The following is a 25,404-nucleotide window of genomic DNA, read 5'->3' on the forward strand; positions in this document are numbered from 1 at the left end:
GCTAGATGTCCCTCATCACCGCCATTCAGTCGGCGCGCGCCCTGGAAAAGTACACACAGTGGTACACACAAACTGCCGCGCGTTCACGAGAGCCATCCTGACTGACCAACTTCCAGGGCAGCAGTGCTGGTGAAGTTTGAAGGGGGAAAAGTCAGATTTCACAAACCATCCGGAAGGTCGCCAAACAAAAAACTGACGCAGTCCACAACTAGGCAGCAGCTATGGACGATTTAGGTAAGTTATGAGGGGTTTTTTTTTCCCCATATGTGGGTTTTCTGCCCCCAGTTTGGAGCGGATAGCAGGGTGGAGGGGTAGTCAACGTTACGAAGAGATTTTATGCTGGCTGTTTGTCCAATGTAGCTTTCTTATCCAGGGAAACTTGCGAATACCTGACAGAAATGTTACAGTGACGAGCGAAAGAGTGAATGTTGTACCGACTTGACTTTCTCCTCACACTGTTGTAAAATAAGCAGCCTAGTAGGTTAGCAGCTGGACATCGCTAGCCTTTAACTCTACCTACTTTTTAACTCTCCCTCTCCGAGGTGAAGCGAACGTCTCTGGCAATACCACGCCGCCCTGCTCGTCTAAATCAAGGTCTTTTTTATCAGTATGTGTGCCGGAGGGAGGAGTTATTTAATGACATTTTGACATTAAGCCTCAACATTACCTTCTCAACTTTTGCCCCAAGGCTACTCATTCCAGCTTTGAAGTGGTAGAGTCAACAGGCCTCCCTGTACAATGTGTGCTCAGCCCTGGCCTGGCTGACTTCTAGTGATCCTCCAGTGTGACAAACTTAACTTGCAGGGATGTATAATTACTTGGTATACTGGTACACTTTATCGTTTTATATCAAAAACTAAAAACTGAGGTATAGGAAGCGGAAAGATCAGGTCTGAAAACTGTTTGATTAGACATGTGCAAGTTGAGAAATGCTGTAAGAGTTGGACAATCAGTACATCTTTAGGGATCTCCTGATTGGGAAATTCTGTGCTGATACTGATAATGAGCTCATATTCAAACATGTGTTTATTTACCTAGCAAACAAACCTTCATCATAAGAAATAACTCTGTGCTGATGGAGACTTTAAACTGTCTTTAAACATTTGTCACACACCAGATCAAACTGGCCTCTACCATTAGGCCGATATCTTGATGTATCCCTGACAATTTTGCACAGGAAAATATACAACATGTTTGTTAATGGCCGAATGTCATTTTCTCTTAGCTGCTTCACATGTCTGTCATGACTCTTTGTGCATTTTCTGTTTTTGTTTTTTGTTGGGAGACACTGTCTCTTAATAGAGACTGTAACTTGTAGCTGAGGCTTTTTTCAGTGTCTGTTAATATAACTGTTATTTCTGGACTGGTGTGGCATCCCCTTGTATTACTAATTTGATCATCACAAGTCATGAAAAAACAGTGATGTCATCAGATAGCTTGTGGATGACTTTAACTGGTTAATTTTATTTCTTTTAATAATTTAATCAGTTTTATGAATCCTTTCATCGGTACTACAGGTTTTATCTGCCTTTTATCAACGCCAGTTCTCCTGACGTTACCAGCGTCATCTTTTTTTTTTTCTTGTTCTACTTTGGCCCCACTTTTAACCTTTGACACGCAACGTCTGAGTTTCTAATTATGTTACACTTTTAGCAGCTGGCAGGTTTCTATATTTGCATTACTAATTCAGTGCTTGTGAAAAACTTGTTTCACCAGTCAAATATCTGTAGGAATCTTCTGATCTCTGAAAGTAGACCAGCAGTGAAATGGATTTGCGAATTGTTTAAGTGGAGAGATGATGGGCCGCATTTCCCATTTGTCTGTTGTGAGAATACCTCAAGGAGCCATTAGACACTCTCGCTGCCTTATGAGGCTGAAAGGATTGATTGTTGGTTGAGAGGGAGCCTGTAGGCTCGCTGAAGGGCTGACGGAGGGGGCGAGGCTGCTGAGGAATTTCGACCATCACTTTCTGACACGGTCCAAGGCCGAAAACTCTCTGGGTCACGACTCGCCTCCTGTCGCTACTATCTGAGAGAGGGATGTTGGTTTCACACGTGTCTCATTAGAATATGGGTACCCTAGTAATTGCAGGCACTGTTTAAAAAATTTGACCTTTGGGGTCAATCGCAGTCATCCCACATCCTCCCTAAATACACAAAAACAAGTCAGTGTAAATATTTTTAAATATCACATCTACTGCTATTTACCTGCACCTGCAGGTCCTGATATTCAGGGTCACTGTTTGAATACTATGTTTGTGTATAGTGATCTGGTGTTGCTCACTGCTCGAGGTAGAGAATTCCATCAACAGATTGTAAGCATTCTTCCCATTTGTTCCTCTGAGTCAGATTTTTCCAGAGGACCTGCTTGATCTGTGAGTTAGCACAGATCATACAGCACAAACTAGAGATGGGATCACAACAACCATGAGGCCAAAGATTTCCCGGACTACACCCATAATGGAAAATGTTGTTTATACACCAGATGTAGATCCTTAAGGGGAGTTACAAATACATTAACAATGCAAAAGGCTGTGTGACGGGGGCGTAAACACACATAAACACCTGCCAGGGTGTTCATAGCCATCTCGGTTGTAATTACTGCTGGAGTAGGTGAATCAGGGGTCGTGTTTGGCCATGATAACAGACAAACACAGTCATACTGTTGTGGCTGGTTACCAGGTGGCAGCCAGGCTTAGCCTTCACTTCTGATGTGGCCAAGGGGGCGGCGACTCATGCAGATGTGGCTCTTAAACCACATGTGACGTAGTGTCCTCTCTGTTGGCTCTGTTGTGCTGCATTTCATGTTTGTGGGGTGTGTGCAGCTAACATTCAGCTCTCTGTGAATTCCTGACGATTGTGTGACATTCAGGCACACTGACCTCACTCAGTGAGCTGAAAACCCCCTGTTCCACCTCTGCATGTTAAGAATGCGCATACTGACCTAATACGCACGCATGCAGTATGCTCAATGGTCACAAACAAAGTGAGAATAATATTGAGTAACAGAATGTACTTTTTGCTTGCAGTTTCCCATTGAATGGTTTCTTTGTTAATTACTAGAGAATCAAACTGAAAGATTAGTGACTGGACACAGAAGGGAACTTCTCCTATATACTGCATTCTTGTTAAATATATTATTTTAAAGTACAACAGAAACTATAATTCCAAGGGCCTAAAGGCAGCTTCTTCATTTTTAGACTTTGTTTTGCAAAATCTAGGGTCACTCCCCAAAGCTGTTAGTACTCATCATAGCTTTTTTGAATATATGTCCACTTACTCAAATTGAAACCAAACTAATGTTGGCAACCAGGATCACTAGGAGCCCTTTTGTTTGTTCGTCCACAGATAATGTCAGTATGTGTACACTCCCGTATAAAACCTTGTTTTCTTAATCCAGGGCTGACCAAGTAAAACATTGACGCAGTTTCTTATGATTCTAATTTTCATTTACAGGTCCTTCTAGTAAAGCTTAATAATATTTAACTTTTAAAAAAACAACACTTTTTTTTAAATTTCCGAGAGATCACTTCATCCCCTGTGTAAAGCTTTTCAGTTCAGTTTTACTTTATTTACATAACGGCAAGTTACAACAGCAGTCACCTGAAGGAGCTTTATATTGTAAGATAAAGACCTACGGTGATACAAAGAAACCCCCAAATATCAAATGACTCCCTATGAGCAAGCGCTGGGAGACAGAGAGACGATCCAGCAGGACCAGGCTCTGGGAGGGGCAGCCATGTGCTGCGAGCACGTTCGTGGAGACGGGAGGAAGACGGGACCAAAGACGGACTTCTTGAGGCATCGCATCCTGAAATCCCAGCTTGTGCTGATTGATCAGTTCAGTCCTTGGAAAAACTGCAAGACTGGTTACATAATGTATAGGTCTTGAGGTTTTGTAGACATGACAAATAACTGTGTGATGTTACCTTGTCTACCATTTTTCATATGTAAGACCATGTGACGAAGGCCCCAGTCACACAGTCCACAACTGGTCAGTAGGTGAAGGATTCCTCTGATTGATTGATTGAATGACTGATTGATAATAGACAACTGAAGTAGGCAGCTGTAGAAACCAGGGATTCTACTGGTATTTCTCTGAAATCCACCTGAAGGATGCCTGCGTAATCCACACCTTGCAAAAATAAAGTCACTGTTTGTAACAAGCCAAAGAGAGACTTATGAGAGAAGTTTCTCTGTTACACAGTGCACAACACTTTCTTGCAACGATGTTACTATTTTTGAAACTGCTTACTTCATTCCTCCACAAATTTGAGAACCAAGTTGAACTTCTTTAACCTTACTGTGGCGGTGGAGCAGTTTTCTTTGTTTTTGTGTGTGGTTTATTTTTCCTTTTGTTTTTTGTTTTTAAATGCACGGTCTATAGTTTAGCCATGTAGCTTAAGGTAATGCTTAAAAAAAAGCTAGTTGCGGTGAGGGTACCACAACAGTACTGAAGGTGACATGAAAATACAGGAACATACATCTAGTCCTTGCTTCACATTTTTCTCAATTACTCTGTGACCTCAGTAAACACTTTCCTGATGTCTTTGTGGCCTAATTGCCAGTTTCAAGTCATGTTGAATAAAAAAAAGAAGCCTAATGTGTTCATGATTAGAGTAAGAAAGGAGAATTATGCAGGATATGCTTATTGGCTCAGTGTGTGAGTTACATGTCCGTTCCCACTGAGCATGTGGTTTCACTGTCAGATCCAACTCATCACAACCTATTTCAAAACACACAAGATGGAGCTGACAAAAACACTCATTCAGAGGCTTCATAGCAGGACTTGACTTGACATCAAGTGACTGTTGACTTGTCTTCATTGGTGCCCCGTATAATCCAGAATCAAATTTGATTTTTCTTCTTTCCCAATGTTGCCAAGTGCTTGCTCATAGGGGGTCGTCAGATTGTTGGGGTTTTCTATATATTATTGTAGGGCCTTAACCTTCCAATGTAAAGTGACTTGAGGTTACTGTTGTTGTGATTTGGTGCTGTATAAAAAAATAGAATTGAATAAGTCACAGAGAGACAGCGGTTTTCTATAGGAAACCAAAGCTTTGGGTTTTGTAACTTTGAAGATCGTCTACATGCGTGAAAAGCCATGTGAAAACTTAAATGAAAGGGGAAAGCCCTCAGAGCATTATATGGCCACTTTAAAGGAAGGATAAACATTGGCTATCTTTGCAAAGAAGCTGCAGAGGAGAGGTGCTCTTTATTGCTTAAAGGCAGACTTTAAAAAAGTGGGAGCCACTCGGCTTCGTTTCGCAGACATAATGAGGGCCATGTGGTTGCTCTGTGGAATGAAACACAGCGACACCTTATAAGAATGCCTTTGGTAAACACACAGTAGTCCTGTAAGATTTACTGTAACAATAACTGTTGATCACCTTGAAGAGGAACGTCTTATTCTTGAGACAATCATAGGATGAGATGTGAGGCAGCTGTCTTAAATGTTTACAGCGTTTACGCAGCATACCAAAAACTCTTAGGTCTTTAGTGGTTTCTGTGTCCTAGTAATTCCACAGCAGAGTTAGTGTTACCAGACTAGCTATCATCACCCCTTGAGAGCTGCAAGGTTGGTGCATACCATCCCTAACCAGTGGGCTTGCCTGCTAGGCTAGAGAGAAGCTCCCGACTGTAAATCAGCCTTGTTCCCGAGCTCCACACCCATCCTGTTCTGGGTCTGGGGAAGAGCTGCGTGGCTGACCTCATCGCTTGGGCAACAGAGCCTGCCCCACATCCTCAGGAAACAGAGGAGAAAAACAATGAGCAGAGTCAGCACTGGGGGCAGCTGGGGGGCCTTCAGTCTGTGATCCTGCTGCTCGAACAGCCTTTCCACTATTAAATGCTGTTGTACGATACTGTTCTTTCCACTCACAGCAGCCTTCAGTCCCTTCCTCTTCCCTCCCTGCCATACTGTTTCCATGCCTTCACTGTTCCCCACTCTTGTAACTTCTCTCGGAGAATAATGCTGATTATTTTCCTAACAGGTCTGGGTAATGTAGTGGGATTCTGCTGTATTCTTCCAACATTACTGAAGCCGGGGACCTCCGGGGCATATCGGGGGTTTCCTGGCTTTGGAAAAAATGGGCCTTTTGGGGGTGGCAGCGCACCTAGGAATAATTGATCTGTCTATAGTAAAGGCAAAGAGCTTCTACTGCCTTATGTAAGGGAAGCGGGTGCATTTTTCTGTTATTCCTGCCTATGTGATCAACAAAAATGTATTTTCTACTTAAGTAAATGAAATCCCAGCTAAAAAAATATTACTGTCCTGTTGTTATTCCTTTGGGGGGAATAAGCTTGCTTATTCAGGGGTTAGCTGTCAGTAAGTCTCTGGAGAGGGGAATGTGTTTCCTTAAGCGGAGCAGGGAATCTCACTTCTTTTCTAAAGAGTAATTATGCTGTCATTACGTTTTGTTTTAGTCCATATTTTGTTACTAAGACTGGGTAACAAACACTGATACTCTGACGGTGACAAAATGATTTCCAGCTTTCTTGGTTCCAAACTAAGAGCTGCAGTCTGTAGTAAACATGCTGCCTTCAGCAAATGTCGACACATGAGTTTGAGAGCTGCTCAAACCTGATGAAGTGAAGAGGTGTTGGCAAAGAAGGAAAAGACGACGTGTAGCATAATAATAATGATGATGATGATGATAATTTGAGTTCTATAAATGCTGTGTCATTTATATACAAGCTTTTCTTGTATGAACTGATAAGATTATCAGTAAATTGTAGTCAATTTTCTTTATATCTCTGCTGGGACTCTTTTCTTTGAACTGCTATTTTTCTCCATTCAGTAGTTTTTCTTTAAAACTTGATCTTTTTTCTTTCTTTTTTTTTTTGCACATTTCCTTTTTTCTCCACTTCTCCAGTGAGTGTCTGAGTTTCATGGTTTCATCGTCATCAGGGTTTTCCCTGCATGCAAAATCGTCACAATTGTACAGTTTGAAAACATGAACCTCTATATGCACAGTTTTAGGAATATGGTCCCAGATCAGGTGATGTGGAGACGCTTCACCTACTGAAGCTTAAACCAGAGTGTGTCAGAGTTTCACTAGTGTTTGTGATTTTAAAAAACTGATATGAGGCTCAGCTCAACAGTTCTGTCTCATGTAGACATTTAAAGTGAAATACATCATAACATTTAGAGTAACTTTACTGCTGTAATTATTACTTTTACAGCTAAGTTTAATTAAATTTTTTTTATTAGTTATAAATGTTATTAAAAAACTAGTGTGAATGAAACGGTAGTAGGATTATATTCATACACAAAAGCTGACTTGCAACTACAACTTGATTATATGGGAAGATGAGAAAACCACCAAGTGTACATATGAGGTTAAAGTAATATAATAATTACTTATTCACAAAAATTCAGTTGGAACAGGTGGTACACTTTCCATATTTAAATAATTGTTCACATTATGACACTTTCTTTTGTCCCAACTGTACATTCTTAGTGTTTAACTCAAAGCATTAAGCCCTGTTAGTTTGAAGCTTGGGTGACTGGTTTCAGTCGGTGTTTAAGAGGGACAAGACGGTCTTTCTTTGACCGTTCTTCTCATCCTACCCAATTACACTCTTATAGCACAAAAGGCTGCTCACTGACATGCAATTTATCTACATTCATGGCTATGAATGTGTCCTCAGTGACTGGGGTGTTACATCAGTCTCCACATGGTGCCATGTCATCTGATTTACTGGTCTGTGGGGAAGTTCTTTTATTTTGGTTTGGCGTTCCCTCCAAGAGGAGTGTCATCTTTCGGATATGGGATTGCTTGGCAGGATATTTTTAGATAGTAATCACCCTACAATGCTTTAGTCATTCTGATCCATTCATTCATCCATTGTCTGTTTGGGATCGTGTGTTGTACTGTATAGACAGGGTGCGAGCCCCTGCAAGGTTTGACCTTTATTTTTCCCCTGGTCCACTATTTAATCAAGTTTGCTTTTGGTCCATTTTCTTTCATTCTCACCCACATTCCCGCTCTGTGGTTTCTACACAGCCTTCCTTGTCTGTCTCGCTGGCATCTAACCCTCCACCCCCTCTCCGTGGCCCCTGCCTGTCTTGTTTGATATAAATATCATGTTGGGTTGGCCTGATGGGGTAGGGTTTCACCCTGGGATTGTGGCCAGTTCTGCTCTTTTGCTCCCTGGCTATAAACAGGTGAGCTGTAGACCTCAGCGGCCCATCACCATTGCCCACATGTTAATAGAAAACATTAGGCAGCCTTGGTTTCCACCCTGCACGGTACTCTGTGGGCAATGGGCAGTAGAAATTTTGACATCTCCCTTATCCTGGAATTCAAGGCATGCTGCAGTTAGTGGAATCCATCCTGTAATTGTCAACACATTATTTCATTTTCTGTACTGACAGATGGTGTTTTGTATCGGAGCACATTCTTCACAGGCTCACTACCTAGGATCCCGCAGCATTGAAGGAATGTCCTGCTTAAGTAGCTTTGATCACAAAGCGTCATTTAGATTCCAGTTGAGACTGGTTGGGTTTTTAAAATGAGTTTTCATTGGATTAGGGTGACTGTATGCTCCTGTTCCTGAGCCACCTTCTCTGCCTGCGTCCCTGCCTGATCTGCTTGCTTTTTGCCAAGTGGACAGAGGAATGTGTGGAATTCCCCCTGCACCTTCACTCCCATCTGATAAACACAGCAGGACGATGGCATGGCTTTGGGTGGGTGGATAGGGGTGCAGACAAGACTGTACATGCGCCCACTGCCACAAGAATGTGTACAGTGTCCACATGACTTCAGTTGTTTGTTGAACATAATAAAGATTAGTTGGCACAGTGTGGCCGCAGTTGAATCCCCTGAAAGCGCTGCTGTTGGTTTAAATCAGCACATTGTACGAGTGAAGCAGTTGGTGCACGTTACACCTCTGTCCTGCTTTCTTTTCAGGTTGCACACTGGTGTATCGCTGCTTTAATCATTCTCATCTATTCAGAGACATGAAGCAGGCAAACCTAATACCTGCAGAGCAACAGGTAAAACACGATATGCTGTATAATAAATTGCCTGAGCCTCTTTCTTCTCCATCTTCTTTGTGAGAGAGGAGTAATGACATGGTTTAATCTTTAAACTGTTGGATGTCGAACCTGTTTCTGTATTCACTGTGAAACACAGCGTTTAAATCATAGCTCACGACTTTTGCAGACACCCTTTTAGATGACGGCTTCATTCTCCAGATCTTGCACAATGGACCATTGAGTCAGGATGCTGTTAGAGCAGAATTGGACTTTGTCCATTGTGGCTCCTACCCCCTGTCTGGAATGGAAAAGATTAGCCTGTTGCTTGGCTTACAGTGCATGTTTGGATTCTCGGTGTTTCTAACTCTTTGTGGACTTAAGTTTTCTGAGGCTGGCGAAGGCTTGTTGTCTGTCCTCATGACAGTCAATGCTGCCCTCGTCAGGGAAATGAGGAGCAGCAAGCAAGTTTAACTCCCATTTTCATTCTTTCTCCTTTTATGAGCTGCAGTAACAGACATCAGAGATGTGCTTACAGGCCACCCACTGAGAATGATGTGTGTGGATTACAGGCTGCTTAGTCAAAAGCCACAAAAGGATGTGTGATGGAAATTTTGGATTTTCTTTCCTAATGTCCTGTTTTCACTGTCAGAGCAAATTTAAGGTACTTTTCTTTTCCTCAGACATACTTTCTACTTCTACTCTGTAACATGTCAGATGGAAATATTGTTTACTTCCCTAGAATGATCTCACATCTATTGTTACTTATTGTTTACAAATTCAAGTTTTTAACCTAAAGCACATAAATGTTTCGTGTCAAAAATTCTTCTCTAGCAGTTTATATAAACTGTCAACTGTTTTTTGTAAATGTTTTAAATTACAGGCATCAGAATATTTACAAACCAAACAACAGATTAAAAGAGAAGATAAATAGTTGAGATTATTCTATAATATAAATAATTGTTAACTTGAATCTAAAACAGAATCATTCTGTCAGTCAGTTTACTAGGCAATCGTTTTTGCTCTGGTTTCTGGCTATACTGGTTTCACAGAATAACATATTATGAAAATTTGACCGGTATAATAAAATGTACATTTATGTTTAAGTACAGCTGCATGGAGGTTCTTACCTGCAGAACTCCATTCCCCTAGTGACTATCTGCTGGACTGTTTCCCTGGCTATGCACACAAACACATATGCAATGGAGAAAACATCAGACAGAAGTGATATGAAAACACTGGTCTGTGTCCATGGCCAAAAAGAAGAAAAAATGTGATTTATTGGGACTGATTGCTTGAGGATGTGTATAATAAATCTGATATCAAAGCAGCTTTATAAATAATGAAAGACATTTGATATGTTTGCCCATGTTCTGTAACACCATCTGTCTGTGTAGTTAGAGGAAGTCTGTGTCCCACTTATAGCGTTAATCCATAATGTTAAAGAAAAAACTACTTCTTCTTCTTCTTTTGTTTTTTTTTGTTTTTGTTTTTTTAAATAGCCATCATGACTTGTACTATCCAAAAAGTGTCTACATTATGGCAACGGCTATACCTATATTTTCTGACAGTAACCTGTGACCTACATGCAACCACACACATGCACTGAACTCTGTCATTTGAAAGAAACACAAACTTATCAGATCTAGAGTAGCTATGATACGTTGCATATATGGATAGGAGCAGTCTAGCTGAGCTGCTGTGCCTATTTTTCCTTTATGGGTGTAACAAGTTTGGAACTGGGACCAAAATGACAACACGAGGAGCATGCTACTCAGGTGCAAACATTTAGCATAACCCCAGTTCTTTGAAAAGCAAATGAGGGTTGAAAGAGAACTGTGTATCATTAAGGCCCATGCATCATAATAATGGAGTTTATATGTTATCCAGTCTGTGACTAATCGATAGGTTTTTAAAAAATGAATGCTCCCTTGTAAAGAGCAATAACCAGCCTCAGGTTTTAGAGAATCGTTATACCCTGTAGTTTCCTGAAAAGATACTACTGTACTGATAATTGAACTAGTGTCACATTCAGAAAACAAACTCTGATGTATCAATATTGGCTTATCACAGTAAAATGTACTAAAATGTATTTCCTATTATGGATACTCTGTGTATATTTATCCTGGAGATCATGGTCCTGTGTCAGGCATACATGTGTAGTATCACCAGCTGGGAAAAGGAATAATAAGTGCAGAGTTGCTGTGAAAGGAGTTGTCTTATAAACTTGGCTCAGAGGGCCTGAGGCAGCATGGCTGCCCTCTCTGTCAAGGCTGTGAAGAACTTTCTAGGAATACATGGCCATAATTAGTAACCTAAGGCATTTATTTATTCATTTATTTTGATTTGAAAGGCTCTAAGCTGCTGCTTCATGAGAAATGTAGATCAGTACCTAAATGCGCTATATTTCACATGACTCACCTTTGTCCCAAAACACAGTTGTGGTATTCTTTTTTTAATCTAGCGGCTTTGTTTCATGAGTGACAAAGTCAACTTCAGTGAGACCTTGCTCAGCATGTCAGCACCAGGTGCAGATTATTTTGGGCTGGTCATGATATTTCAGCACATTTGCACAGACATGGGCTACTCACAGAGCTTCCCGCTTTAAATAGATTAGAGCTCCCATGTGGTTTATGTCAAACTTTTCAGGGCTTGTGGCAGTGTCTGTGGATTGAGGGCTGTGATGAAGGGTTGAGAGAGAGTATATATGAAATTTGAAAGATGGAGACAGGTGTGAGTTTTCTTTTTGCGATATAGACCGCTCTGTTGCTAGAAGATGTACAAGATTTAAACTTTTGTCACACATTATTCTTGCTCTTGACCAAACACCTGTGAAGCTCAGATCTGTTGGTCATATTTTGTTATGACCAACAGATATCTCTCAAAGTTCATTTCAGCGTTTGTGTTGAGATAAGAGGGCACTGAGAGGATACTGTTTGGCCCTTAAACCACTCCCCCATTAGACTGGCAGCCTGTTATCGCTTCACGCTGCTCACACTCACACATTGGCACCCACACAGTCACAGTCCTTCATGAAGGATATTACAGATACAGGTGGAAAGAATGTAAGTACAGATACTGAACTTTGTCAGGATTTCAAAACTATATGGTTGTGTTGCATGTATGCGTTTCTCTCTGTGTTTGTGTATTTTATGCTGGAGGTTTCTCCATTGACTTCATTCGGGATGAAGTTGGGATTTAGTGGTGGAATATTTTGAGAATTTGAATTATTTTGTAAAATATAAACTTTTAGGAAGTTTTCCAGAATGATATGTAATCAGATGAATCTTGTTTCTTAACTTCTTTAACATTTTTTTTTAACTTGTCAGCTCTCAAATACTTTAGAGTTAGATATTTTCCCTTTGGTTGCTCTAAACAGGCGCAAGTTTTAATCCTATCTCACCAGTGACTTGGTTTGATGTTAAGAGATTAAAATATAAACTCAGAAGAGGCAGGAAATAAAACTTAACAAATCCAAATCTAGAGAGCCAGTCTGTGCTAGACAGACAGGTGGTAAGAGCTCCCTGTTTCTTGGATATTTGGACAGTTTTCCATCCTGCCTTTCAAAGATATTATTCTTTGTAACAGGGCCAAGCCTCTGTAGTGTAACACTATGCAGCCAGGGATTGCGGTCTATTCTAGACATGCTGCAGATGGATGGATTGTGTGATGTAAGAGTCTATTTTGTTCCTGCGTTCCACCAAACACTCGCCAGGGTAACACTGTACCCCCTCAACCCTGGACCGGATTCAGAAACATTTTCTGTCTCTCTGCTTCTTTGTTTTATCAGTCTGTCTCACGAAGTTCACACTCAGGCTCTTGAAACTAAGACTAATCATAGACATGAACTGGATGCATGGCACACGGAGCTGACAGATCAAATGCATGGTTGCTCTCATTGACTTCAAGTTTGTATCTTAATGTGGACTGTGGGAAAAACACATTGCCAGTTTCTGGGGGATGTTTTATGATTTAGAAATTGGGTGTAGGTGTTGTAGTGTGCCATGCTGTGGTGGTCACATTTGGCCATGTACCCACCACAGCATGGATGACCTGTGAGGAGAAACCAGTTTTGTTAACAGGCTGGAATGAAGGGCTCAGACTCGCTGGCATTGTCTGTTACAGCCTGACGCCAACATCAGTAGTGACCTCAGAGCGCCCATCCATCCGTCTGTCCACCCATTTTGTTAACCAGTTATTCAGCAAGAGCTGCAAGGGCTTACAAGGATAACACACTATATCATCCACAGCTAAGGCCAGTATAAAATCACCGGTTACTCTGATATTCTCTGAGCTGTGGGAGGAAACCTACACAGACACTGGGAGATTATGTTTGCTCTTCACACAGAAGGGAGATCCCACTGAAGGTGTGATTGGTTTTTATGTTTGCAGGCTAAAACGTCTTGGAAAAAGACCTTTAGAATTTGTTTACCTTAGACAAATAGATCTATTCTGATTGTTGTTTTGGTTGGACAGATCATTTTTTATGTTCTCACTGTGCCTTGAAACATGAATGAATTGCATCTTTCAGACGCGTTGCTGGCAGACCTGGAATCTACTACATCCCACATCTCAAAGCGACCTGTATTCTTGCCCGACGAGACGCCCTACTCCATCCCTACAGGAGGACAGCCCTACCAAGATGTTACACTTCCACCTCCGGTCCCTCCTCCACCTTCAGCTGAAGCTCTGAACGGGTCCCTGAGAGATCAGCCTGATTCCCACCACTCCTCTCAGCAGGTAGATCTCTGCAATGTTTGTGATCTGATCTCACTTAGTATATCAGACTCTTCAAATGAGAAACAGTAAATGTTACATTAATTAAAAAAAAACCTCAGCAGTTACTGGTTGGTGTATTCTCTGCAGTCACTGGGTTCGGCACAGAAGAGCTCATGGTCAAGGGACAGTAGCAGTTCTCCATTATCTCACATTGAAGAGGACCACGTTTACAGGTAACTTCCACACACTCAGGATGTTGTGTATATAAACCTGATTGCGTCATCTGGCATTTTCTTTAACTTTTAGTTTCTTTCGGTAAGTTATCTCTGTCTCTTTAGTTTCCCAAACAAACAGAAGACATCAGATTCCTCTACAACAGCCATGACTTCTGCGTTGGGCAGTAATCTGTCAGAGCTTGACAGGCTTCTGCTGGAACTTAATGCTGTGCAACAGAGCTCCCCTTCATTTCCCACTACAGGTAGAGACAAAGGCTTCAGATTTATCGGTTCTAATGGGATTGAGCATCATTAGTTTCAATGTTATGTGTCCACAGAGGAGGCAGCTCCTCCCTTGCCATCCTGCAGCATCACTCACTACGAGAACGGCGGCACACCTGACATCTTGGTAAGCCCACCACCTCAGGAGAAACCAAAGAGGAATGGGAGGATGGAGGATGCCCGACCTACTGTGGAAAGTCTGCTGGATGAGCTGGAAGGCTCGGTGCCTTCACCCAGGTATCTCCACTACAGCTGGGGTCTAACTTGGCATTAAAGTCCCCTCTAATCAGTGTTGCAGACTTTGTTCCTTTTTGTTTTGTGTTTGATTCACTATACTAGTTCAGAGTTGGACACTAAAAATGGTCTTTATATTCTTCAGCAGAAAGTTTCTGAGACCTGGCAGAGTAGACCTGTGTGTTCATTTGCAGTTCTGTATTTTTATCCCTAGACTCTACTAGAATAGCTTTGCATGATTTGCAGATTAAATTAATCCTAATATATCTGATACAGAGTCTTTGTGTAGCCCCTTCAGTTCATCCACTGTCTCAAGATATTTGAGGGAGAGAACTAAAATGCGCTAAACTAAAATGTCCTACACAATGACAAAATGACATTTTGTCATTGTGTAGGACTTAAGAGTAGAAAAAATATTTGCAGATGTTGGGCTCTTTTTTTTGTGTGCAATTTCTCCCCTCATGCGACCTTATTGAAAAGGATTCCAGAAAAGTTCCACACAGGGAGGTATATATACTTAAAATGTATGTGAGAGTGTTGATCTTGGGTCTGGTATGAGCAAATGGAAACATCTGAGGTTTCTGAATGTGTATTAGCATTTACAGCTTCTTAACAAATACATGCATTTTCCATGCGCAGTAAAAGATTAAGTAAGTTTACAGCAGCATTAAATGGTAGCTGTATTGCTTTGTGTGTGACAGCTGCCGTGGGGAGACTGAGACATTGTGGAGCAACACAGCACCTGTTTTGCTTTGATAATTAGAAATCATCAACTTACACAATTTTGAGCTTCACTATTAAAAACAAAAGTCAGTGTTTGCATGGATTTAATAATCACAATGACTTGTGTTTTCCAGCCCCCCCACTCGTCACAGTGACTTGGACACATCCTCTCAACAGCAGGCCAGAATTTCAGCTTCCTGTGCCACCAGAGAGCTCGATGAGTTGATGGCCTCTTTGTCTGACTTCAAGGTATGAGGGAGCATTGGAAAGGCTTTATTTAAACAACAAATCCCAAGCTTCTCCTGTCATGTTCTTCATGATTGCCTTCTTCTTCTTCTTCTTCTTCTTCTCTCACTTGTGCTTCTCTGTTCCTCTAGCCTAGCTCTTTAGGCTCTCTGCTTGAACCAGCAGGAGCATCTTCCAGCTCTTGCCACACTCCAATGTCCTCTTCCATTTCCCCCATGGCTTCTCCTTCCTTGAGTCTGTCTCATCCGTCTGCCTGTGCCTCTCCTCTCTTCTCTTTACCTGCTGGGCTAGAGCTACATATAGATGAGGATGGAGGAGATGGTGGCATGTTGAGACCCCACCCTAGCCATCTCTCTCCACACAGTCCTACATCCTCATATTCTGCAACCAGTGAGCTAGACCTGGACTCTGTCATAGATGTCTCTGCCATCATGCTATCATCTCAAACCAAGTCTCTGCTAGTCCTCTCTCAGTCTGCTTCCTCGAACTCCAACCTGCTAAGAAGTAGCCCAAGTCCTTCCAATACCACTACCCCTTCACTTACCTCAGTTATCACTGTCCTGGATCACAAGTCCTCCAAGTCCCCAAGTCCATCTGTAGAACGGGTCTCACCCTCAGCTTCTGGAGGTAAATCCTCCTGTGCTCCTGAGAGTGTAAGCAAGGGTTCTCCTTGTTTTTATGATCTCGATGTCAGTTTCTCCTCTTCGTCTTTACCTACAACCCAAAACTTCACCCCTCAGGTCTCAGCCCCCTCACCCCTCCCCGTTTTTGTCTCTCTGTCTTCACCTTCAAAAACATCCTCACCATCTCCAGTCTCGCCACTAATAGTCTCTTCTCCAATGGCCTTTAATAACCACAACAGACAGTTGCTGGAGACACCACCTGCAACCCATACAACCACCAACTTCACTGTACAGCAACCCCCTGTGGTAGAGCCATCCCTGGATGAGGCACTAGACAAGCTTCTAGCAATGAGTTTTTCACAAAATCACACAATGGCGAATGTGGATGGACCTCAGCTGAAGAATGATGCAGAGTGTCTTGGCAGAGGAATGCAGGAGGTGCACGAGGAGCTCATCCTACCCTTGGACAGAAGCAGCGTCCAGCCAGACACTTTCACCAACACTTTTACAGACTATTCAGTGGACGGAGGCACAGATGGGAATGGAGACCTGGACTGGGCAGACGAAGAGCTGTCCATGTCCTTACATGACGGTCTGGATGGCACCATGACCCCTTACACTGAGAGGCTCTATACAGATGGCAGCATGACCCCACTGACAGAGGCCAGCTGGATGGATGAGTCCATGACCCCATCATCATGCCCCGGGACCCCTGATGTCACCCTGGACCTGCCCCTGCTTCAGACTCCCACTATAGACAGAGTCTCAGCGTCTGGACATGTACGCTTCGCCGGCCCTGCCTGATTTTAAAATGTTGTTTTGCTAGCTAATGAGACTGATGCGCCTTTAAATCCCAGCCTCTGCTGCAAGGGTTTATCTTGCATGTTTTTTGAAAAACTAAAACATGGCATCTAATATTTTATCTGCTATTTTGACCACTACTATGATCCTTACATCAGATACGATTATGATTGACTTGTTAGCTTTCAGTATCATCAGGGCTGTGATTGGCTTGAGCTCGATTCTTTTCATCCCTGTAAACAGACCTTGGAGGAGACGCGCCCAGTTACTTTAGCCAGGCAAATAAACCAGGCAGAAAAACGCTAAATTTTTAAGCTTTGATCGATATGTAGAAACTACATGTATTTATTTAGAAGAAAATGCCTTGTAAGGAAGAGGCTGAAGGAGTTGAAGCAAGCTAATTAATAGATTTTGCTTGGAAACTACTCTTACAACTAACCTGCTGTTTGGCAGCACCACCACTCTGCATGGCACCACTGCATTTGTGTGAAGGACCAAACTGAGACCTGATGTTTATGTGGCTGCTTGAGAAACTGAAGGATGAGAGTTAGATCATCGATAGCAGTGGCTTCTGCTGAAAGCATGCATGAAGTTCCTAATATGGGACTCCGAGCTCGTGACCACTGCTTTGCCGGCACGTCAGTGACTTGAAAACGGCTGGTGTGACTGACCTGCTGCCTCAGTGCTCTGCTGTAAGTGCTTGAGCTTGTAAATTGGAGTGGACATATGATAAGGTGTTTGCTCCCTCCCTCCCTGCTCTTAGATAAAATCAGTTATTAGGCGCACTAAGGAGACTCCCAATGTGCACCCCATGTACCGAGAGGCTCACCTGCGCAGGAAGATGGGACCCATCATTGTAAACAAGAACTCTTCCCAGGACCGTCTCATAGAAGAGCTTCAGGGTAAGCTTGGGATCGGCCGCTCAGAACGGAGGCGCAAACAGTCCGATGATTGGCTGACGGAGGGTGTCATCGTCACGTCCAAACCTCAGCGATATCGTCCCGATGGGGCGGGCAGTGAGGTCGACAAGGTTGGCTTCAGTGTGCTTGACAGTTTCCACAAATTCTCCTTTCGCAATTATTTCACTTTTTGTTTCCCTTTTCTGCACATTTCCTGTCTCCTTCCTTCTGTTTTTCCTCTTTTCTTCAGATCATAATTCCCCCCGAGTCTCCTGTCCCTGTGAGGAAGGTGCTGCCACCTCCCTCTCCCCCTACCCCTCGTCGCCCCCCTGTCATAGAAGAACCTAAGCGACCCCTCCCTGTACAGCACCCCCCTGTCCCAATACCACCCCCACCTCCTCCACCTCCTTCACCACCTCCACAACGTACCCACCACATTCACGAACCAGTTCCTGCTCCACCTCGGCAGTTCATAAAAGCCTCACCTCCACCGGCTCCAGTTCAGAACCCTTCTACGCCTAAACCAGAGCCGCCTCCTCCTGTCCTAAAAACCCCAACCCAGCCACCAACAGTGGACTCGGTTCCCCCAGTTGCACCCAAAGTCCTGGTCTCTGTAGGCTGCCAAACTGAGTATGACCCCATCTTCCCTCCAATGCAGGCATGAACCCCTCCCTCTTTTATTCCTTCTGTTTTTCACACTTATTTTAAAGTTAAGTAACCCTAAACTTAAATATTTTTGTTACATTTCAACAGTAAATAACTATTTTCATACTGAACCATTTCAGATTATGGCCCAAGGGAAGGGTGGTGTCTCCGGTGGACCCCCGACACAGGTCAACAAGCTGGACAACATGCTTGGCAGCCTGCAGTCTGACCTCAACAAACTGGGCGTGCAGACAGTCGCTAAAGGAGTTTGCGGAGCCTGCTGTAAGCCGATTGTGGGACAGGTGAGATGGTTCGGCTAAGGTAATCTTTTGTCTGTAACATAAATAGATGTTTTCTAATCATGCTTTGGTTATCTGTTTTTTGTCAATTATTTTTTAGGTGGTGACCGCCATGGGCCGCACATGGCACCCCGAACACTTTGTGTGCACACACTGTCAAGAGGAAATCGGCTCCAGGAACTTTTTTGAACGTGAAGGACAGCCCTACTGTGAGAAGGATTACCACAATCTGTTCTCTCCGCGGTGCTACTACTGCAACGGGCCCATACTGGATGTGAGTCACTGCTCTCCACACATGTGGTCTCTGCTGTAGACGTGTCAGCCTATAAATGTCTTCAATGTCCATTCAGAAAGTTGTGACGGCGCTGGATAGGACATGGCATCCCGAACACTTCTTCTGCGCTCAGTGTGGCTCTTTCTTTGGCCCTGAGGGTAAAGTGATACAAGTATATGTTTTGAATCATACTGCTTAGCAGTTTCTCTCTACTTTAGAGTGGATATAATCTCTTGTCTCGTTCTACTTTCAGGTTTTCATGAAAAGGATGGAAAGGCATACTGCAGGAAAGATTACTTTGACATGTTTGCACCGAAATGCGGCGGCTGTGCCAGAGCCATTCTGGAAAATTACATCTCAGCTCTGAACTGTCTTTGGCATCCCGAGTGTTTTGTTTGCAGGGTTAGTGTTATGCTTTAGTCAGGAACTTTTCTATAATAGTTTGCATGCCTTGTAAGAAAAAGAGTACTAAAATAATAACGTGTGTGTGTGTTTCTGCAGGAGTGCTTCACCCCATTTGTGAATGGAAGCTTTTTTGAGCACGATGGCCAACCCTACTGTGAAGTGCACTACCACGAGCGCCGCGGCTCCCTCTGCTCCGGCTGCCAGAAGCCCATCACGGGGCGCTGCATCACAGCCATGTCCAAGAAGTTTCACCCGGAGCATTTTGTCTGTGCCTTCTGCCTGAAACAGCTCAACAAAGGCACCTTTAAAGAGCAAAACGACAAACCCTACTGCCACGGCTGCTTCATCAAGCTGTTCAGTTAGAGAGTTAGGGGGAACGTTTAACACTGGCACACTTGGGTCAGGGCTAAAATGAGAGTCTGAAGCATTTCTAGCACAGGGAGAGTGAGAACGGGTTTAGTTTGTATCGCAGGAAGCCGTCTCTGGATGATGGCGTTGGAAGTGTGTATGGGCTAAGTATGTGCATGTGGTTGAAGCGGTGTGCTGCTTCGGCCAGACTAAATGTTTTTCATGTCATTCAGAATTATTATTTTTTTTAGATTGACAGCAGTTTATTTGTGAAGCTTTTTATGTGTTGTGAGCGGGTGACTATATCGGATGAAGGTATATTCGGTCTTTAAAGGAAAATCTTTTTCCCCCCCCTCCAAGACAGCAACTTTTCTCCCAGTCTACTTAGATGTGCTGAAACAAGCAGCTGTCTTGTTTGTTTTGAGTGTGTATGTATGTGTATGTGTGTAACCCTCAAATCGTTTTATTTTTTATCTTTTTAGAAGGTGATAAATTGTTACTAAGCACACTGAAACTCTGATCTATGAAATGCTCGGTGTGTGGTAAAGTTACTCACTGGTTGAGTGCGTCATTTTAGAAATCAAAACAATGAACATATGGCAGGGAACAGGTGACCTGTTGTTTTTACACAATATAAACTTTTTTTAACAAATGATCAGGATAAAAGGCCTTTTACGTTCTCTCCTCCCTAGTATAAAGTCAGATAAGGCACATCTTTATATAACTGATAGAGTTGTGTTTTATGGTGAAATGCATCTTTAGTGTCCCTTGACCAGAAACCCCTTTCTAGTATGTCATATTTTAATTAAAGGTGCATACTGTGTTACAAAGCAGTCAAGGGCAAACTGAGCATGGATTAATATTTGACTCAGCAGTCACTGCGGTGTTCACTCTTCATTACATGTGCTGCCAAATCATTCCTTTTGGTTCCTCTGAATTAAAGCGAGTCTAAAAGCAGTTTGTTGGATTTGCCTCGTACAGTAAAGTGAAGCTGCACAGAGATATTGGGTGTACAGTGTTTTTGTGCTACACTACCCTTACTGTTTCTGAGTACATCCTGAGAATTTTTGTTGTTGTTTTTTGTACATGTCCAATGCAGCTACATTGTAAGCATGTACATGTGTTTAATAACCACTCGTTAAAAGAAGGAAAGGGCTGCTTGGAAGGCATAGCGGAGATATTTGGATGTCTTTGCTGATATTACTGTATCGAGAAGCTGATGAATGTTTGTTTTTGAGAGAATGCAAACCGTACACACAATTTGCCTGTGATATTCCGATAACTATGCAACTGTGGATTAACAGCTTTGTATTTCAGCATCAGCATCTATTTCTTAGGCTGTCTGTGCCATTGTATCATGTCTAATAACACTGGCAAATTCAGCAAAAAATACTGAGAGCAGGTCAAGAGTCCGCTGTTCTGTTTTCATGTTATTAGTCTGTGAGTTTGTAAAAATGAGAGCCTGGTGGTCTGCTAGAATAACTGGTAGGACTAGGATGACTTGTCTCCCTCAGCGTCTGAGTAGCATCTACTGTATGACCACCAGGTTGGGGTTCTGTACATGGTTATTCATACACAGCAGACAGATTTGGCTTTTTGTCTTGTTCAGGGAATTCTAGAGCCTTAATTCTTTTTTTTTTCTCACTGTATTTAAGATATCCTGTAACAGTCGTCTTTTCAAAATGACTTTCGTAGAGGTTATTTAACCAAAGCCATACCTTCTTTCAGTTTTTCTTGTCTGTTCACTTTGTTTTTTCTTTTCACTTTGAATGTCAATAGATACAAATAGTGAGATTCCTCTGTTCTAGCCTGATTATGCCAATAAATTCAGTTTTGGTATCAAAATGTCATCCAAGGGTCTAATTTATGCTAAGCTTTTACTTTGTGTGCAGCTGTTACCCTTAAGCTTTGCAATTTCCAATGCTATAATTTTATTCTCAGCTTCTAGAGAAGCTTTGCATGATTCACAGGTAAAAATGACCCTTATTTATCTTGGTACAGTCCCTCAGAGCATCCACTGTCTTACACAAGCTGTTTTAGCTTTCTAGTCCTTCCCTTTAAGCTATCCATCTTCTGATTGGCTGAATAGTGCAGACAAAAGGTTTAAAGAGAAGATGAGTGTGGCTTTACTAAGGATACCTGCTCTCACTAAAATCATCAAAAACACTCAGAGATTGTTTGTACACGCGACGACTTCATTATGTAAAGTTTAATTCATCACAGTTACATGGATAATATAAAATAAGGAAAATCATCATAGGTCCACTTTAATCAGACATTAGTCCAGCTGTAGAGCACCTCTTTCAGGATGAGGTAAGAGCCCTCTTCTTCTGCTTATCCACTTCAGGGTCACAGCTGGGTGATAGGCAGAGTACATCCTGGAGAGGTCACAGAGCTAATGCATAGATTATTCATGCTCACGTTTACGCCTTCAGCAAATATAAAATCACCAATGGGGATCAAGACACGCAGGAACAGAGGATTCAAACCCACAACCTTCACAGCACCCTGCTGTCCCTACTCACTATGATAAGTTAGCCCTTTTTATTTAAGAAATTCTACAGAGTCTAGGCAGAAGGCCCGTATTATTCATAACCTTCAGATAAGAAAAATGATGAATAAATGATTCGTTTTCGTACAGAAACCCTTTGAAAGTTCCGTGTTTGGGAACGTCTTTCACCGGTTGTGGGCGCTAGTGAGACATTTTGCACGCTTACGTAGACAAACAAAACAGAAGACGAGGAAAACCAAACCTCGACTGTGATTGGACGAGGAGTCACGTGGCTATCTTCGTACCCGGAAAGATGACAAATGTTTCTTTGCAAGATTTCAGGTGAGTCGACCAAATTTATCAGGTTTAGAATAGTTTTAAGACAACAAATAATTTTTGTATCTTATGATTGTACAAAGCTCGTGTAAGGGTTGGTGTTTACGGTAGTTCCGTGTGGAGGCTATTTGTAATGTGGAAGAGCCTTTGAGCCATTGTTGGTCGTTAACGTCGAAGCGGCTGGCTCACTGTTTACACAGTTCGGCTGGAAAACGCTTTTTGCGATGGTCTCAGTTTTATATTTTGAAGTTTTATTTATATCCTTAATACGTGAACAGAATTTGCTAAAGTTGAGCGCTTTTCTCTTTTGTTTTCACGAAATAAAGCAAGTAGCGCAGGTCGATGGTATCTGCGCTGGCTCGTGTTGTTGTTGTTATCTGCCCCCCTCCCCCTCTATTGTGTTCCCAAGAAAAGCCTGTATTGTAAAACATGACTGGACTATCTTTCAGATCCCCATCACACTCTCTTTGAATGTTTATCCAGAACAAAACTGTTACAAAACAACATCAGTCCCTGCCATCAAGGCAGCACATATATCTGCTTTTGCAGTATGATTGGCATAGCTGTGTTTCTCGTACTTTCCTGCACGGTGCTCACTCACCAATCGCATTCCTCAGCTTTTCACTTTCACTGTCTGTTGTAGAGCCAAGCTCTCGTTCAGCACGTCTCATTCATGCCTGATTTCTTTTGTTGTGAACAGGACGTACTGGGCGGAAATGGCATCCTACTTTGATGAACACAACTGCGAGCCCACCGACCCCGAGGAGCAGTACCGCCAGAATGCTCTCCTTGAGATGGCCAGGTGAGGGCTAGCAAACAGAGAGGCTTTATTCTCATGTGTGCAGTGCTCTGACTGACTGTTGGTGCCTGCGTTGGTGTTTACAGGTATTTGATACAGGGCTTGGACTGGATCGATGCACGCTATGCTGGCATGTCAAGCTGGGACCAGAGGCTTCCTCCTCCGGCTGCCAAAACTGCCGTTCAGACCCTCACTGTGATCGTTATAACTGCTGAACAAGCAGGTAGACAGAACCATGAGAATTAACTGCCCTGACATTTAGGTTGATGATCAGCCCATGATCTATGTAAAATCTACGTAAGCGTGCATATCACCTGAGATTTTGATGTGGCTTTTTGTTTTTCGTTCTCACAGGCAGAGGTCTCAAGTGTCCTGTGTGTCTGCTGGAGTTTGAGGAGCAGCAAACGGCTCGAGAAATGCCTTGCAAACACCTTTTCCACTCAGGATGTATACTGCCATGGTTGGACAAGGTAACGCTCCCGTGTTTGTGCTTCTCTTTGAAATAGAAAACACACGAGCGTGACCTCTTACAAATCCTTTTTGCTTCTTTGTCGTCTTTAAACTTTAGACCAACTCCTGTCCGCTCTGCCGACTTGAATTACCCACCGATAATGCAGACTACGAGCAGTTTAAAAAAGACAAGGTGGGTGTGTTTGAGTGTGTCCTAACGTTTAACCGTACATTTATCGTGGCATTAGCTCTATATTGTTGTTTTTTTATTTATTTTTCTGATCTGCAGGAGAGAAGGAAACAGAGCGAGCATCGGCTGGAGGGCCTGCATGGAGCCATGTACACATGACGCTGCAGTGCTGTTGGGCAAGGTTGTGGCACGTTGACATTTTAGTTTAATGAAAGCTTGAGAAGTGCATAAAGCTGCATTCGCACACCATTTCAAACAGAGTGTAGTTTCACGCTCAAGGATGGGGAAACAGTGTGAAATATTTGGCAAAATATCAGCAAATCCTACATAAATTGTAATAATGAAAAAATGCACCACAGTAAAAAAAACACATCGGGTTATCTGGAATGACTTAATGTCGGGCAATCGGGATGACTGTCGAGGATTAATGTAAACAGGCTCCTGTTCTCCCCACTCTGTTGACGTGGTGTGAATGCAGTGGAAGCAACAAGGTCATTAAACATTTAAAATGCTCTTTTTCTCACTAGCTAGGACCATTATACTTCCACATCCTGTTGCCAGCAGAGCGCTCTCAGACACAGCAGCTGCTTTTTCCTTTCCTTTAAAAAAAACAAACAAAAAAACAACTTTGTAGGCTATAAATGGACAAAATCTGTTCGTCTGTATTTGTTCAACGACCATGAAGTTATGATTTGTAATTTATGATTTTAAGATCTGTCTGCTGCTGTTCTTACTTCTTCATAAAAATAAAAATTGAAAAAATTGATTTTATTTTGTTTGTTTTTTTTAATCAAAAGCTTAATTTTAAAAGAATCGGCAACAAGCTTAGCGGACGTCAAATTCTGGGTTGCCCATTGTTCACTGATAAATGCCCGCACCTTTCAAACTCCATGTTCGCAGTAGAGAACGGGCTTTTTTGTACATTTGCGGTCTCAGCAGATTTTTCTGTCTGTTCCTCATGCTGAGTAATTTGATCTGTAATTGGGAAGATTTGTGGAGTTCCCCTTCAGCTGGTCCCATGATGTTTTGATTTTAGAAAAAACACTGGCTGTCCTGTAGCCTATCTGGAGCGAATATTAATAACACAATCTGCACAGAATTGGTTTTAATGCTCCTGAATCATATGACAATCTTCAAACTGCGTCCACGTCACAGTGATAATCTGGGAAACATTTAAACAGGCTTTTTCTTTTTTAACCAATTATGAAGCTATTTGTGTCAGCTGCTCTGTCCAAAGTTGTTTCTATTTATGCTTGCAAATAAGTAGCTGGCCCTTTTTTAAAAACGTTAGAACGTATAGAACACTAACCATAGTTAGAGTGATGCTGTTATTATCTAACAAGTACGGCGTGCTATGATTAGGAAGCCATGTTGGTCTTTGTTTTAAAGTTTTAAATTGTGAGGTCGGTGTATGTACAAGTATTTCCTGTGAGCCAAAAGCTCAGA

At 42.4% G+C, this 25,404-nt stretch overlaps 2 protein-coding genes across 3 annotated transcripts; both read left to right on the forward strand.

The window, feature by feature from the left end:
* Positions 1–63: 63 nt before the first annotated feature.
* pxnb (paxillin b) lies at positions 64–20,337 on the forward strand. 2 transcript variants are annotated; one of them, XM_082556187.1, is made up of 11 exons: positions 64–234; positions 13,511–13,719; positions 13,846–13,931; positions 14,037–14,176; positions 14,252–14,432; positions 15,287–15,401; positions 18,507–18,668; positions 18,766–18,939; positions 19,016–19,097; positions 19,193–19,341; positions 19,441–20,337. In XM_082556187.1, exons 1-11 carry the CDS (start codon positions 222–224, stop codon positions 19,705–19,707), a joined length of 1,578 nt encoding a protein of 525 aa, XP_082412313.1. In that variant the 5' UTR covers positions 64–221; the 3' UTR covers positions 19,708–20,337. The 2 variants fall into 2 exon arrangements, with proteins under 2 accessions (XP_082412313.1, XP_082412312.1); XM_082556186.1 differs by lacking the exons at positions 64–234; positions 13,511–13,719; positions 13,846–13,931; ... (1 more) ...; positions 14,252–14,432; positions 15,287–15,401 and adding exons at positions 15,419–16,801; positions 17,586–17,852; positions 17,972–18,379.
* Positions 20,338–22,419: 2,082 nt separating this feature from the next.
* Positions 22,420–24,729, forward strand: rnf181 (ring finger protein 181). The gene is made up of 6 exons (XM_082553343.1): positions 22,420–22,525; positions 23,220–23,321; positions 23,405–23,541; positions 23,673–23,788; positions 23,887–23,961; positions 24,058–24,729. Exons 1-6 carry the CDS (start codon positions 22,497–22,499, stop codon positions 24,115–24,117), a joined length of 519 nt encoding a protein of 172 aa, XP_082409469.1. The 5' UTR covers positions 22,420–22,496; the 3' UTR covers positions 24,118–24,729.
* Positions 24,730–25,404: the final 675 nt, after the last annotated feature.

The sequence above is a fragment of the Aulonocara stuartgranti genome (assembly GCF_965226115.1).
Source record: "Aulonocara stuartgranti genome assembly, chromosome: 12".
Classification (NCBI taxonomy): Eukaryota; Metazoa; Chordata; class Actinopteri; order Cichliformes; family Cichlidae; genus Aulonocara; species Aulonocara stuartgranti.